This window comes from Lacerta agilis, chromosome 8, assembly GCF_009819535.1.
Source record: "Lacerta agilis isolate rLacAgi1 chromosome 8, rLacAgi1.pri, whole genome shotgun sequence".
In the NCBI taxonomy this organism is placed as follows: domain Eukaryota; kingdom Metazoa; phylum Chordata; class Lepidosauria; order Squamata; family Lacertidae; genus Lacerta; species Lacerta agilis.
Window position 1 is genome coordinate 47,820,728 of NC_046319.1, and position 14,278 is coordinate 47,835,005.

At 44.1% G+C, this 14,278-nt stretch overlaps 1 protein-coding gene across 1 annotated transcript in view; it reads left to right on the forward strand.

Annotated features, from left to right (window-relative positions):
• Window positions 1-14,278, forward strand: part of NECAB2 (N-terminal EF-hand calcium binding protein 2) — a 136,298-nt gene that overhangs the window by 12,616 nt on the left and 109,404 nt on the right. Inside the window, exon 2 of the mRNA XM_033157236.1 lies at window positions 1,345-1,369. Within this exon, the coding sequence (XP_033013127.1) occupies window positions 1,345-1,369 (25 nt within the window). The remainder of the gene's footprint in view (window positions 1-1,344; window positions 1,370-14,278) is intronic.

Sequence of the window (14,278 nt, forward strand, 5' to 3'; positions counted from 1 at the left end):
GTGTCTGGCCATTCCCTGAAATGTACCAAGTGGCACCATCTCATGTTGAGTTCTTTCCTGTTGAATGTCTGCCTGCCGCATAGATGCCAAGGACACAGAACCTTTGTTGAGGGGAGGTGGTTGGGAAACACAGTCACTGTACAGGTATGCTGTTGGGTTTTCTTTCTGTCTTTCTTTCTTTCTTTTAAATGGCAATCCAAGCTTTAATTGTCAAATTGCACCAACCACTTTTCAAATCTTTCCTCCAGGTTTTGCTGCACTCGACTCCCTTCTTTCTCCTCCCTGATTTGCAGCAAGATGTCTTCTGTTGTTATGCATTCCCCCTCTTCTCTCTGCTGCTTTTGCTTTGATCTAAATTTATCTCCTTCCCACGCAGAGTGAGCCGACGTCTCTTTCTTTACTACTGTACATTAATTATACAAGCAGTGCAAGATCATGGAAATCTGCTTGCTGACAACCTCTTTTTATGCCAGAATATCAAATATCATTCCACTGTATTTCATTTGCGATACTGCCCTTGCTTCCTGCCTTAAGGTTCTCTCTCCCCTGGGCTCAGACCTGTATTTTTATGTAAGGCTACTTCTCCCTTGCTTGCACTCTTGCTCTGTAAATGTGTTTTCCAACAAATTTGGGGATGCAGTGTATGTGACAGAACCCCTCCGGTGCAATTAGCTTATATCTGCTACAACTTTTGAGTTCTCCCTGATCACCCATTGCCCCTCATTTGCTTCTGCAATGCTCTGGAATGTCTGCAGTGCACCTGCTAAAAGAGCCACAAAGGCACACTGAAGGACAAATATGCCACTTAGAGCCTCAAGCTGGGATGATTTCATGCAAATAAATTTACTCACATGTAGGTGCAGCAGCACACCCTATAGGGGAGGAGGCTGGGAACACCATGCCCAGTGCCTGCCTTTTACTGTGTGAACCAGGGGAAATATACCTAGGTCCAGTTGTTGACAAATAGCAGCTGGCAGGGGGCAAAGAGAGAGAGAGGCAGAGAATTTTTATTGGGAAATTGCTGCAAGCTCCATAACTACCTGGATTGCCCTGTAACATTCCCTTGCTCCCTGCAAAAGTTTAAAGTAACCAAGGAACAATACCTGCACTTCTGTCTCTGTGTGATTCTCTAAGCAAGAGAGCAAAAAGGCAGGGAAGCTGCCCCAGGCTCAGAATGTTCTCCATCCACCCCTATTTGGAATAATGAACTATGTTCTCAAAGTGGTAGGTAAAAAAAACAAACCCGACATACCAGGACAATGGCAGAAAGATATATATTTGTGTTTGATTTGTAACAGCCAAGCTATTACAAAATAGTAAAACTGTGCCTTTCTTTGATTCTAGATCTTCAGACGAGCTGACAAAAATGGTAAGTTGTCTTATTGATGAGTATGGGTGTGTGCTTGTTTTCATTTGCTTGTAAAATTAAATGCCATATGTCCTTTACAGGGGATTCCAGGGATTGAACCTGGAGCCTTCTGTGTGAAAAGCATGTGTTCTCTCACTGTGCTAAGGACCTTCCCCTGTGGCCGGCTTGGTGGAAAAGTTTTGCCAATGCAATTCACATCTATGTGGTATTTATACATTTGCACATCTATGTTCCACACAGCTGTGCAAATGTATAAATCTTCTTCCCATATGAGTCCACTGGATTTCATAGGAGTTACCTGCTCTGTGTTACCTCCTGGGGAAAGGATGCAAATGAAGTTCCCATTGCACAACTATGCTGCTGCAGGTCAGCAGGTGCTCCTTATACTCCTTGGTGGGAGAAAGACTGAAATGTCCTTTGCAGCTACAGCTAAAGCCCAAACTTTGCACAAGTGATACTCAGCTACTATCACAGCCACAATTCTTTTCTTTGAAAAACTCAGGCCTAATTATTCTGGGTCCTTGTTAAACATACAAAGGCAATGCTATGACAGCTGGAACTCAGAATGATTGACCTTGAGGAAGACAACATTCCATTAAAACATTTCGTTATATCCAACGAAATCATGGAACAACTTCCAATCGTGCAACAGAACTTCTCCATTCCCCCACTAGAACCCCTAAAATCTGCCTTGGAAGTTCCCCAAACTCTCTGAAGCAGGTTTTGGGGTGCATAGGGGGATTGGGATGGAAAGTTCCTTTGCACAAGCAGAAGTCGTTCTACTCATGGAATGACTTCATTGAGTACCACCCCAGCTCTCTGTCATCCTGGACTCTTTTAGGAGTTACCACTGTTCAGTACATAATCAGTGCCAGCCAGAGGTGTGGAAGACCAGTCCCATGGTGCCAAATGCAGCCCTCCAAGCCTTATCTATCTAGTCCTCGGTATCCTCCCAAGCCACGCCCCTTTCTCCAGGCCATACCCCTCCCTGGCCCGCCTTCATACTGTGACTGGTTTGGGTCCTTGAGCTCTGATAATGTCTCTTGAGTGGATGGAGGGTAGAGGGGTTCATGAGCATATGCAGAAACTAGCGTACTGGAGAAGGGTAAACATATACATTAATGGCCCCACCCATTTTTTGCCTCTGTTGCCACCAGCTGTTGGCATTTAGCCTTTGGAAAGCCACCCAGGAAGGAAGGGGGCTGAGAAAAGTCTCCAGCTCCAGACAGTACTGAGCTAGATGGACCAATAGTCTAACTGTATAAGGCAGCTTCCAAGGCGAACCGGGCTTGAAGGTAGCAGTTGAAGTTCCTTGAAAAGAATGGAAGGAACATACAGGATAGGTGATTCTGCACTACTTGCAAATCCATCTCCAGATTTTGAAACACTGTTCAAACCACACACACGGGCACCTGGAGGGATAAATTGCAATTAATATATCTTCTCCTATCCATTAAAACCCATCCCACAAAATTGACAGTGGAAGAGAGGCAGAGATTAGAGGAGATGGGTGAAGGAGGATGCCGGCATGTACCAAGCTGCTGAATCAGCCCTTGAGTTGCTATGTAGCAGCCCAGCTTGATACTGATGGTTCAAAGGAGAGTTTTCAGAGGTACAGATGATAAAAGGAGTCATTACATCAGCTTTCCATAACTTGGGGTGAACTTCAGATGTTTTGGACTACAACTCCCATCAGCCCCAGCCAGCCAGCTGGGGCTAATGGGAGTTTTAGTCCAAAATATCTGGAGCTTGCCAGGCTGGTGAAGGCTGCCTTATATAAACGCAAGTAAGAAGGAAACTTTTCCTCACATTTAAAAATAAATCGCAGCTGTGTGTTTTATGGTTATATAATTGGAGAGTTGTATATTTTCTTCCACAAAATGTCTTCAGCTGCATGTAGATGTTCTTTTTATGGGGGCAGAAGGTTCTGTCTTTTGTCTGTGCTAAATTGGAAGCCGAACTCTGAAAAGCTCTGCCCACTTGAAAACTTGCATTTCCCCCACGAAGACTACAATAGTACCGATTCATTAGGTGTCTGACACACACGAGCTTGCTGTGTAGGTTACGGGTGCACAACCAATCTGTTTTGAAGACAGCATCTCCCCTCTAGGCCAAGACTGGAGAATCTCCAGCCTGTGGGTCAACTGTTGGGCTGCTATGGATCTCACTTTGGCCCATGAGGCTATTCCTGACAAACCACATCCACCTGCCCCAGACCTGACATGATATATGGCATCAGTTGTGAGCAGTAGTGTAGTAGCAAATTCAGAAGTACAGGGTCCCTTCATAATGGTCACAGCCATACCTGCTCATAGCCCTGCCCCCTTTGAAGCTTATACAATAATCTTATAATTATACAATATTAATTTGGGATGCATTGCAACAATCAATGCAGATCACCATGTGTTGCCTTTCAGATCAATCTACTATTTTCTGTGCATGTACCTAGGCAAATGATTTGGGGTATTCCAAGATCTTCTGTTGATTTGAAGAAGTTGTGTTTTCTTGAAGTTCCACTGTACATAATAGGACTCACACACCATTCTCTTGACACTGAAGCAGCTTGTGTTTTCAGTGTTCCTAAATGCTTAGCTTTGGAGCATACAGAGCAACTCTTCCTTGGTGTTCTTCTTGCGTGATTTCCCCAGAGTGGTCCTAGGAGCCAATCCTTGGTGACTGACATACTTCCTTTCACTCTGACTGCGTCTTACCAGCACAAAGGATGAGCAGACTTCTCAGTGGCTAAAAAGCTCTCATTTCATGCTGATTGGGCAGCTCTAGATGCTGGAGACAGAAACCCTGCTGTAGAAATTGTTAGAGATTTCAAAGTGCCTACGTGCAGAAAGTCAGCTTATCACCTCTGTAGCAATTACCAGTTGGCAGAAAGCCAAGATCTGCTCTCTCTTCAGACCCTTAGCAATGGCCTGTGATTGGTCAATGAGTCCTAAAGAATGAGCTCTGTGTGAGAGCTGGTGTGGTTGGTTGTTAGTGGTGTACTGAAGGTTGAGAGAGAGAGAGAGAGAGAGAGAGGAGAGATTTTATGTTTTGTTTCTTTTATTTGTAAAGTCTGTACATAGTAACTTATGGATACTAGTTGCTTCAATAAATACTGTATATAGTTATCCAAGTGAGTTCCTGCGTTGTGCTGTCCAGTTAATGCTCTACAGCCAGAAGCTTCCAGAAAACCTGCAGTTAACTCTGCTGTGTCCAGGACTACATTATTTCCTGACACTAAATCTTAAGAGAAATAATAATGGATCATTGACAGTTGACCCTGGACCACTACACCTCTGGCTTCAGGACAGGTACTGATGTAGTGAACTTCCAGTCCTTCATTTCCTGGAGCAAGGTGCACTCTCACTGCCCATCAGCTGAGCCTGATCAACTGATGGGCAGTGCCAGCATGCCGTGTCCCAAGAGTAGGAAAGGATTTCAGTGCAAACCCCTTTCTGAAGACCCCCTCCATTTTAGCAGGCTTTCAATGCAATTTCTTTATGATCCTGGAACAAGCCTCTGTGAAGGCACCCTGGGAGCGCAGCTTCAAAGAGGCTCTTCATCTGATGTCGTTGTGAAATCGGTTGATTGTCAGGTGGGTGACCACTCGCTGCAGTCTAAGCTCAGACTGTAATTCTCCAACTGCCATCTAAGTGGGTGGGTATTCTTGTAGCTAGCAGACACCCTCTATTCATTTTCATTAAAGTGCCATCACAAATCCTTGACCTGGAATCTTTGAAAGAAATTGCAAATGGTTTGGTAGTTGATCAACTGGAGTGGACAGGTTCTTTGTGTTACAACCATTGGTGTCTGCCACTTATACATGCTGCACAAACTACTTGTATATCACAGTCCTCAAAGATGGAGACAGTCTTTGTGTAAGGTGATGATGGAACAGTTGCTGTGTTCTGAGCTACCCAGGGTTAAGAAGAATGTTGTCCTAGCAGGAATCACACAGTTTTCCCACTGAGGAGTACCTGAGAGTTATTGCTTTCTAAAGGAACCCTTAGCTTTATTGGATTCCTATTCTACAACATACCTTTGAAGGGCGCAATCATGGCTCTAATCCAATGGAGTTGTTGACATGCAGTGATGCTTTGTCTTTTCCATGCAGTTGTAACTAGTGACCTGTAAAATATAATGCAAGCTGACAAATTATGGCTGCATGTTAACAAGGAAGAAGGCAAAGTGTTAAAACACAGCCAGCCTCTTAAAAGCCTTTGCATGTTGTGCTTGTCAGACTTGTGGGGGTGAAATAAAGTTAAAACTGGAGTGAGGGAAAAGCAAGTTCTATGCAGTGAGCCATTACTTAATAGACTCTGTATGCAGCTGCTAGGCACTTTGAATTAAAATGGGTTTGCAAAGTCAAGCTTGCATATATGGATTTAGTGCATCCATCCCTGAATGTCTCTTGCATGGATTACTTAAGAGTCGTAGTAGAGAGGATATATTGGATTTGCTTAGTTGACCATTAAGGATGGTCCATTGAGTGGGTTGGTAGCAGAGTAGTCATGGAACTGAACTCTGTTGTCCTACTGATGCCATTTCATTTTGGGCAAATTGCTTAAGCCCAGTGTGCATTTTTGTCTATTAAACATCAGTGATGGGCACACACAGCCAGACAGTTTGGATAATGAGCATTTCACACAACAAAGCAAAAAGCCTGTTAATATTTCCTCAGCTTCTAGCTGATTGCTAACCAGCCAGAACATCTGTTGTGAAAAGCTGAATTGTCATAATATTAGGGAGACAAGGTGTTGGCACTTTCAATCCTGTTGTAGAATCTGTAGATGTATGTCAGTGAGGTGCTAGGAAATTTCTGTTTCCAACTGAGCTGCACACTAGAAAATATGGAGAGGGAGGATGATGGGGAGGGAGAGAGATGGGAAGATGTGATTGAGTGTTATCAAAACTCACATTTTCTGGCTTAGAAAGTCAAACATCGCTTGCTTGCTTGTATCTTTGCACCAAAAGAGAACCTAGTGGAACTTTTTGTTTTCTTCAGAGAGCCATTCCTCTCAGCCTTTGCCCCCCTTCCCCTTCCAATAATCCACTTCCTTATCCTTCTTTCTACTTGAGCATTGGTAAGCTAGAAGAAGAGAGGTAAATCTCCCCATCCACCTATCAGCACCTGACTAATAGGACTGTATATCAGGGACTCTGGAAAATGTCATTTCCCTAGTTCTACTAAATGTCTGGGGAAATCACAGTTCCTAGTACTCCTGGCATCTAGCTCTAGCAGTGAACCAGGCATTGGAAGGGGATAAATTTATCTCCCTCCTTTCAAGTACTCTACTGTTGCCTCTGTGTTCTTCACATACGTATGATTACATACTAGAGCCACAAGGCCATGCTTAGTAGGACTGTGCCAGACAAATCCCAGATCCTGAACTGAATCCAGGGTCAATCCAGGTCAAACTGAGAGTTGCCTGGAATGGGTCATCCCTAATGGGCTCAGATCTGCCAATAATGATTGGGGATTGTCAAAAAAAGAGGCAGTTGGGTGACTGCATGAGGACAAGGAGGACAAGCAGACAGAGATTCTTGCCCTTGATTCCTCCTTCCTCTCCCTGCACCAGATGTTGAATCAGGTGTTTAAACCCTGAATAAACACCCAGTTGTCAATGAGGAGAGGGAGGGAAGAAGACACAGGCAGAGACTCTTGTTTGTCTCCACACCACCACCACTTACTGACCACATGTTTATTTAGGGTTTAAACACCTGATTCAACATCTGGTGCAGGGAGAGGAAGGAGGAGTCAAGGGCAAGAATCTCTGTCTGCTTGTCCTCCTTGTCCTCATGCCAACCACATATTTAATTGAGTTTAAAACCCTAATTAAATAGTTTGGGTTGCAAAAGCTTCAGTTTGGGGACTGGGCTCTGTCATGTCGGTTCCAAGCTGTCCTGGCTCAGAACCTGTTGGATCCAAGGTGCTGAATTGGGCCCCAAACTGGAGCATGCACAGCCAAAATATTTAGGACACTGAAGGGTACAATCAGTGGGATTTTCGTTTTCATTTTATTTTTTCTTATGCTGCAGCAACTGCTCTCCCCACTAGCTCCCGCATCAGCTGTTTTTGAGATACCTCTTGTTTTCAAAAGTGGTTTGCCATGTGGGAATAGGGCTATTATCTGTAAAACACAGGGAGGAACATATCCAGAAATGCTCTCTGTGTGGGGCCCCATAACTTCTGCTGGGGCGTATAAAACACCTTGTAATTCGCATGCATAGCACACACTGACTGGAACACACCTCTCCATTTTCTTTTTGTTGTCGTGTGTACATGCTTTGTTTCTTAGGCTCATATTTAGAAGCCTACACAGAGTGGCAGAGAACCACAGAGTGGGAGAAGAGGGTGATATTCAAACTTCATACCTTTTTTTATCAATATGAAGGTATGTTTATGCATCCCACTGTTTGAGTGATAGACTACCTACCTGCTCAGTGACTAACAGGGTGCACATCTCTTTCTATTGCTGACACTGCTACGGGTAGGGATGGAATAATCTATCAATTTCAATTTCTCATTTTTCCAATCTCCAGTTCTCCACATTTCTGCATCTGTTGGTGAACTATTTATTTATGTATTTATAGCCCTCATTAAAATTTGTCTGCATTCTTCTGCAAATTTCTCCAAATACATACACCTTTTTTGTATGCAGCTTTCATTACTATGCTATTTTTGCAAGCAATTTTTTCCTGATATAAAGCATTTGGTATGTTATTTTCACAAATACATGCATTTTTATGCGCAATTTACTTCACTGCATGCATTTTTGTACTCATTACTTGACTGGATGATTGCATTGCAAAAATCTGAGTGGTGCAAATTGAGAAGAATGCCTGTGTTTCAGTTCACGTATTGTTTTGAAAGTGCCAGATGAATAGGTTATTCTTTAAATGCAGACTGAACTGAATTTCCTCCCTGTCCCAATCTTTAGCCAACTCCGAAGAGCTCAGGTTTTATGCGGTAGGGTTTTTTTTTGCAAAGGCTTTTATATTCTAAATGGAATTCTGTGTCCACTTTGACCCCTGCTGTGTTATGTTAAGGAGGGAGAATTAAATCCGTTCACCTGCTTTTCATCTCTGGACTTGCACAATCTGTTATTTGCTCTTTGCTTGGAAGATCGGTTCTGTCTGTGCCACCATCTCCAATGCATTCTTTCTTGTCTCTGGCCAGCTGTCACCCCCTCTTGTGATGGCATCTGCCATGAATAGACAGAGTGACAGTCTTTCCCATTCTTTACCCTTTTCCCCAAAATGAAATAATCTCTGTATCTCAGCTTTAATAAACTAACTGAGCTTGCATTTAATCGAATACTGCACTAAAGTACTCAGCTCAGCTAAATTTTGCAAGTTTCAGGAGTGGGGCAAAACACCCCAAAGATTGAACTAAGCTACTTTTTTTAAGGGGCGGTAAGGGTTTTCCAAAGGTGGTCTTACCTTTACATACAAATTAGCCAACATTTATTTATTATCTCCTCCTTTCTTTAACAGCAGTAGCAATGACAAAAACCTTGCTTTATCATTATGTATCATTCTGGCATTCTTGGGGATGAGCGATAGGTACCCCCATTGTGGCAAGGGTTTGCTCTGAAAAATAATGGGCTAGTCCATACTTGCTTGTCCCATCCCATGCTTAGAAAGCATAGGTCCTAGTGGTTTTCCGCTTGACCTATGCTTTCTTGGCACAGGTCTGAGCTATCTTCCCTTTGCCCCCTCCTTTCCCAGGGGAAACCCACTCTTTAGTGCTAACTAGGAGCAAACATCAATCCAGAGAAATCCTGAATTGCCATTTGCTCCGATTGAGCACTAAATAGCAGTTTTCCCAAGGGAAAGCAGCAGCCCAAGAGGTAGGGTGAATGAGCCCTCAGAGCAGGCCCACTGAAATTAATGGATCTATTGTAGCCATGTTCACTCGTTTCAATGGGTCTGCTATGAGTGACATAGTTGAATGCTGCATAATTGCATAGTTGAAGCAACATAGTAGAGTTGCTCTCTACCCACCTGTCTTGGCTGAGTCTAAATCCACAGAGCAAAACTGGAACCAAACTGTACTTCCCCACTAGTCAGCTGTTTTAGTGTCTCAAATAATGACAGGGCTTCAACCCCATTTACAGTAACAAGGACAGCCTAAATGCTAATCCAGCTGGTGTCATTGGATACAATTTGCAGCTCCACCCTAACCTATAATGCAATAGGGCTCATGGTGACGTCAGGTGATTGAAGCCCTATCTGGGGATGGAGGAGCTCAGGATGTAGCCCATTGGCTGGGCCGTGTTCCCCACTCCCATATTAAATCATCGCATTCCCTAGTGTTATTCGAAGGCTACAGCCCAGTCCAACACATACCTCCTTTGGAAAGCACCACTATGTTCAATGTTGGAAGACTGCAATGCATTGAATGCTGCAATGCAAATCTCATCCCAAAATACAGAGAGAGAGAAAGAGAGAGAAAACATGAATACATTCAAAAATATACATTTTATTTGCGCAATATTTTTGAAAATATTGATGATTAAGGTGGAAATGGGGCCACACAGAATTATCAGCGAACACATGCATAAGTGACATGGAAAGAAACTTTGCAACAACAAAGAAATAAAAACCCACAGAGCTAAATAAGTGTTAATTAATTTCCATTTATGAATCACTTCCTCTAAAATATCTCAAAGTGGTTGAACAATAAAACAATAAAAAATAAAGCAATTACATAAGACAATTTCAAATTCAATACAGATACAGACTGGTATAAAAGTCCAGCCTCAAGGCAGCTCCTGGGTTTAGTTAAGCCCCACAACATCTTAGGGTTGTTGATCTTGTTGTAAACAAGTTAAGGATATTGTGACCATACTGACCTACTGCTCTGGTGCCTTCCCTCGTGATTCCAGTGTGCACTGTCAGAAGAACAAGACTTTAAAATATATTCCAAAACAGAGAGAGCACTTGATTGTTTTTCCTTTGGAAGTGAGACATCTGGATCAGAGTTGGTCATGCAAGGCCAATCTGGCATCATTTGCCATGGGCTGCCAGCTGAGTAGGTAATAGAATGATAGTGGCGTTTATAATTCATAAACTCATTCCCTGCGAGAGATTGGACAGATGCCCCCAAATCAAATTCTGCTTCTGACATTAAGATATTAAAAATGCACATAGTTAAATTGGGAAATAATGATTTATTTAACTTTAGTTCCATTCATAGTGCGATAGGGACTGTAAGAGAAGGTTTTTGAGATGGGCAACCTCCAAGGACCCGAAAGGATGTAGCCTGTCTCTCAAGAGAACACTTTAATACATTGATGATCCTGTCTGTGGATCATGAGACTTGAAAAAGATAATAAAATGTGTGTCGTAGCCTCTTCCCCCTCCTTACAAACATGGTGTTATTAGTTTGAGGAATGGGTCAGCCTGGATAAAACCCTGGTTCCCCTTCCAAACTTTGGATTCTATATCTGTGCTAGGAGAATGTATCAGAGGAAGCTTGCCAAACCAGTTCCTTTGTCAAAATAATGGCTTTGGCTGGCTCATTATGTACCAGTGTGCAGCAGTTAGGGATCACTAGGAATGGAAAATAAAACTGCCAGTATTATAATGCCATTATACAAGGGAGCGGGTGGCACTGTGGTCTAAACCACTGAGCTTCTTGGGCTTGCTGGTCGAATCCGTGTGACGGGGTGAGCTCCCGTTTCAGTGGTTCGAATCCGTGTGACAGGGTGAGCTCCCGTTTCTCTGTCCCAGCTTCTGCCAACCTAGCAGTTCAAAAGCACACCAGTGCAAGTAGATAAATAGGTACCGCTGTGGTGAGAAGGTAAACAACCTTTCTGTGTGCTTTGGCTTCCATCATGGTCCTCCATGCATCAGTAGCAGTATAGTCATGCTGGTCACATGACTTGGAAAGCTGTCTGCAGACAAATTCCAGCTCCCTTGGCCTGAAAAGTGAGATGAGCGCCACACCCCATGGTCGCCTTTGACTGGACCTAACCGTCCAGGGGTCCTTTACCTTTTTCCTTTACCTGCCATTATACAAATCTATCATGTGACTACATTTGGAATACCATGTCCAGTACTGTTCACCTCACCGTGAAAAGGATATTGTAGAGTTGGGAAAGGTTCAGAAAAAGGCAGCATTTGGGGATCAAGCGAGTGGAGATGGAGCAACTCCCCTGTGTAGAAAGGTTGCTGTGTTCGGGACTTTCTGTTTAGAGAAAAGGCAAATAAGAAGTGACATGATAGAAGTTTATAAAATGATGCATGGCGTGGTGAAAGTGGATAGAGAAACTGGTTTTCTCCCCCTCGTAACAGTGGAACGCATGGACGTCCAAGTTTGGAAGATTCAGGACAGATAAAACGAAGTACTTCTTCATGCGGCGCATAGTTAAAATGTAGAACTCCCACCCTCAGGAGGCAGCGATGGCCACCAACCAGGATGCCTTTAACAGAGGATCAGACAAATTCATGGAGGAGAGGGGTGTTGAAGACTCCAAGCCATGATGGCTATGCAGTGGCGTAGCTAGCCGCTCGGGTGCCCGGGGCGGTGCTTGCATTCTGCAGCCGGGGGCAGAGCAAGCTGCACATGGGGGTGCGGCAATCAAGGCACGGCGTGCTGTGTGGAACCTCTCCACAGCCTCTCCTTCAGCTGTAGGGCAGCTGAGGCGGTGGGCAGACGCAAGCCCCGCACTGCTCGAAAAAGCAGTGTGGAGCTTGCAGGCAGTCTGCCCGCCGCCTCCCCCTCAGGTGGGATTTGTGGCTCAGGCATGCTGCATTGCTGCAGGCCCCGTGGTGTGACGCCCAGTGTCCCCCGCCTCACCTAGCTACGCCTCTGGATTAGGCAGATTCATAGAGGAGAGGGCTGTCGAAGGCTACTAGCCATAAAGGCTCTGCTTTGCCTGCAAAGTGGGAGGCAGCAATGCTTCTGGTTTCTGGAAATCACTTGAGTGCTCCTGCAGTGGCGTAGGAAGGGGCATGTGGTGGGCGCGGGAGTTATTTTTTCAAAAACACATGTTTTTGCCATTCTGTCACCCCCCTCAGTGATGACACGGGGGTCGGACCGCACCCACTGCACCCCCTTCCTACGCCACTGTGGCTATGCTCTGCCTCCACAGATTCTGAATGTCGGGGAGAGTGCTCTTGTGCTGAGGTCCCACAGGCATTTGTTTGGCCACTGTGAGAACAGGATGCTGAATTACATGGGTCATTGGTCTGATTCAGCAGGCTCTTCTCATGTGCTTTTGTACTAGCTCTTAATCCCACCCAGGAAGGAGAGGCAGATGTCAGGTGGGAGGGAGGAAGAGGAGGAGGGAAAGGCCTCAGAGAAGAGTAAAGGGTCCGACCAGGCTGGCTGTGTCTTCTTGGGGAAAGGTGGGGTTGGTGGATGCCTTCAGATAATAAGCAGATTTCTATCCAGCCTCTCCTCATTGCCATGCAACACCTGTCCCTCCCTCCTTGCCTGAGGCCCTGCCCCATGAAGCAGCACCTGACATGATTGAATTTTCCACTCAACCTCTGTGGATCAGATGATCCAATCATGCAGGGTGCTCCTTCTTCCTTCTCAACAGAAGCAACACAATATAAGTTGCACGCGTCACATTACGCTATAGTACTAACCATATTTAAATTGTTTTTGCTAATCAGTATTACTATCTAAGGGCTGTTGTGTGCTTCTGCCTCTTGCATATCCTTGTTCCATCCACTTTCCCCACTTTCTTATACCTTCCTACTTAGTGCTCTCGTCCGCTATCATTCTACTTCAGTGTTTTTCAACCACTGTTCCGCGGCACACTAGTGTGCCGCAAGATGTTGCCTGGTGTGCCGTGGGAAAATTACTTTATATATAGTCAATGTAGGCACAGAGTTAAATTTTTTAACATTTTCTAATGGTGGTGTGCCTCGTGATTTTTTTCATGAAACAAGTGTGCCTTTGCCCAAAAAAGGTTGAAAAACACTGTTCTACTTGATCACCAGAAAGGAAAATCATCCTCAGAGAGTCTAGCTTATCCAAGTTTAAAAATAAACCAGCAGGCACCAGTGTCTAATTACATATCTAATTTTATAGACGTACGTTCAGAATATGGCATGATTAGAATTTAAAGATATTAATTTTCCATTAGATCTGTCATTAAGTAGACTTTTCCTGGCAGCAGCTACATTTTAAAATATGTGCCCATTTGCAAGGACTTAACATTTCAGAATGAAAGCTGGAATATGGATTGCGGGCCAGATCGCAAGCTCACCTAGCCATCCTGGAAGCAGGAGAGCCATATGGACAGGAACCTTAGCCAATCATCTGTAAGCCAGCTTTTGCATCTTGGTCTCATATATACCCATTTTGGTTAGAAGCAGAATAGCTACTACAGCTCCCTCCAACAGTATCTGCATTTCATTTTACCACACTGGTCTTGATGGCAACTCTCTGTACAAAATTCAGAAACATCACAAGAAACGTGAGACAATTCCTAATACATTGTTCTTCGGATGCAAGATTCAGGGAGAAATTGTGGATGAGGAGAAATTCAGAAGCATTCCTAGCTGGAATCTGAATTTTTAAAATATGCCCATAACTACTCCCTACTAAGGGCTCGTCCACTCTTCTTAGAAAGCATGGGTCTGAGAGGTTTTGCCTTTATCCTGCCACTTTCCCCTAGAAAACCTGCTCTTTAGATCAAAATTGGAACAAACGGTAATCCACAGAAGATTCAATTGCAATTTGTTCTGATTCAGCACTAAACCATAACTTTCCCCTTGGGAAAGCAGCAGGGCAAACGGAAGTGTGGGTGAGCCCTGAGTCCTCTTCTGCTTGGCATTTCAAGTTTTATTTCTTCTCAAGGTTTTCTACATCTCACTGTGGCTAAGCAAATCAACAGTTAAGAAATATTTTTTCACAATTATTCCTGCTTTAGTGGGGGGGGGGGGACAACT